At 36.8% G+C, this 1,726-nt stretch overlaps 1 protein-coding gene across 1 annotated transcript; it reads left to right on the top strand.

Annotated features, from left to right (window-relative positions):
- Positions 1 to 354: 354 nt before the first annotated feature.
- LOC111380270 lies at positions 355 to 1,296 on the top strand. The gene has a single exon (XM_023003783.1). The coding sequence runs from the start codon at positions 511 to 513 to the stop codon at positions 892 to 894; it is 384 nt and encodes a 127-aa protein (XP_022859551.1). The 5' UTR covers positions 355 to 510; the 3' UTR covers positions 895 to 1,296.
- The last annotated feature ends 430 nt before the right edge of the window (positions 1,297 to 1,726 follow it).

The raw sequence follows: 1,726 nt of genomic DNA, 5'->3' as shown, positions 1-1,726 counted from the left end.
ACTTTTTAAAAAACTCTTCTATAAGAAGCGGAAGTAAAAGAAGAAGTCCTGTCAAACGGGTTCGGTAGATCATTAAACCTCTTTTGTTTTGTCTTCAGTACATTTTCTTTGAATGAAGCTAGATGTACAAAATTTGGTTGACAGGGAGTTCACGGTGTACTCAAAATGGGGAGGACGGGTGGGTTTTTTTGGCAATATTTTACTCACATGTGGTGGGCCCCATGTGAATTGTCTGGAATTATTCTGCATATATTTAGTCTGTACACACAGACTAATTGATTTTCTTTAAGGTCGGATAAAATTGGAACAATGTAAAAAGAAGGTTACTATGGTCCCCCACAAGGATAAAACGCAGAAATGGAGAAGTGGATCTTTGCTACTTCTTTTTCTCCTGTCTTCTTTAATTATCAATAAATACCTCCTATATATCAGTCACCAAGCGCCTTTTGTTCATCCTTTGTCTCTCTAACAGATTCACACACTCAGCCACCCACAACCGCCGGCAAGGTGATGCAGAAAAAAATGAGTACAGGGCTTACCTTTAGTCCTGATGTCAATGAAAAACCAACATTCTATCCGAAACATGGCTGCGGAACTAAAGTTGATGGGAATAAGAAGAAGGTCGTCGGAATAGGGAGTTTCAGATTTTCCCCAAGCTCACTAACCTCCAGATATTCTGCTGCCGGATTCTTTAGGCATATTGGAGAAAAGATTGCAAGAGCTCTGCAGTTTGTGAGGTCTTCGCGTAAAGTTTCGTCTGCTAGTTTGGCAAGATCCAAGTCCTCTGCTGAAACACTTGATTCTCAGCGAACCGAGGCTATCGAGGATTGCATTGAGTTCTTGAATTCCTTCTCATCGTTGACCAGATCAAATTCAGTTACTAGTTCTTGCTAGAAGTGTATGCCTGTAAGAAGAAAAGAATGTAAATTAAAGAGAACCATTCTGATTCTACGTAGGTTATGGTAAGAATTTAATCCAATTATTTATGTAAGAATCCACCTGAAAAAAATGTTAGAAATTTATCTAGTTTGCAAATGTTGATCGTGAAGAAGATTTGAATATCTTTAATAGAAACTGCGTAGTTCAAGAGAATAAAATTTTCTTTTAGATGTTCTTGCTATTGTTTTAAGTTTTGTAATCCTTCCTTCGCTTGTTGAACAATTTCATTTACAAGTTGTTATAGGGATGACAAAAAAATGAGGTTCAATTTGTATTCATGGTCCAGTCTCGTACTACAAGTAAATGACCCCAAGAACCATTTGATTTTCTTGTAGAAAATGGTCCCAAGTGAATGAAATTTCTTCCTGGATGATTTTACTCAAATGAATTTTTATTTAAGTTGTTCCGTCGATTCACACTGAAAATAGTTAGTACAAAAAGTTTGCTGCGAAGTTGTATTATTTTCACGCACACAAAATGAAGAACATAACTTTAGGGACTGCTACTTTGAAAAATAGCAATTTTAGGAAAGAATCTCGAAAGCATCCTCCGACGCTTGAGATGAAGCAGTTGCCTTCTTACTTGTGATCATAAGCATATATGTATGGGTGATCCTCCACACTGCCCTTTATTATCTCTAATTCATCGACAAAAAATTTGCATGCAAAAAATTTTGATGGAAGACTAGAACAAGCCTTCAGTAGAGAACCAGCATAAGCTAATTATAAATCTGAAATATGTGGTAAGAGTAGAGGTTTTGAGGCTCTTCGGTATTGGCATTATGGTT

Source organism: Olea europaea, unplaced genomic scaffold (genome assembly GCF_002742605.1).
Source record: "Olea europaea var. sylvestris unplaced genomic scaffold, O_europaea_v1 scaffold2116, whole genome shotgun sequence".
NCBI lineage: Eukaryota > Viridiplantae > Streptophyta > Magnoliopsida > Lamiales > Oleaceae > Olea > Olea europaea.
Note: the sequence above shows the minus strand (reverse complement) of the source record. Positions and strands in the feature narration are given on the sequence as shown.

Excerpts from the sequence above, each read along its gene's own strand:
- LOC111380270 (XM_023003783.1), top strand. The coding sequence starts at position 511 with ATGCAGAAAAAAATGAGTACAGGGCTTACCTTTAGTCCTGATGTCAAT.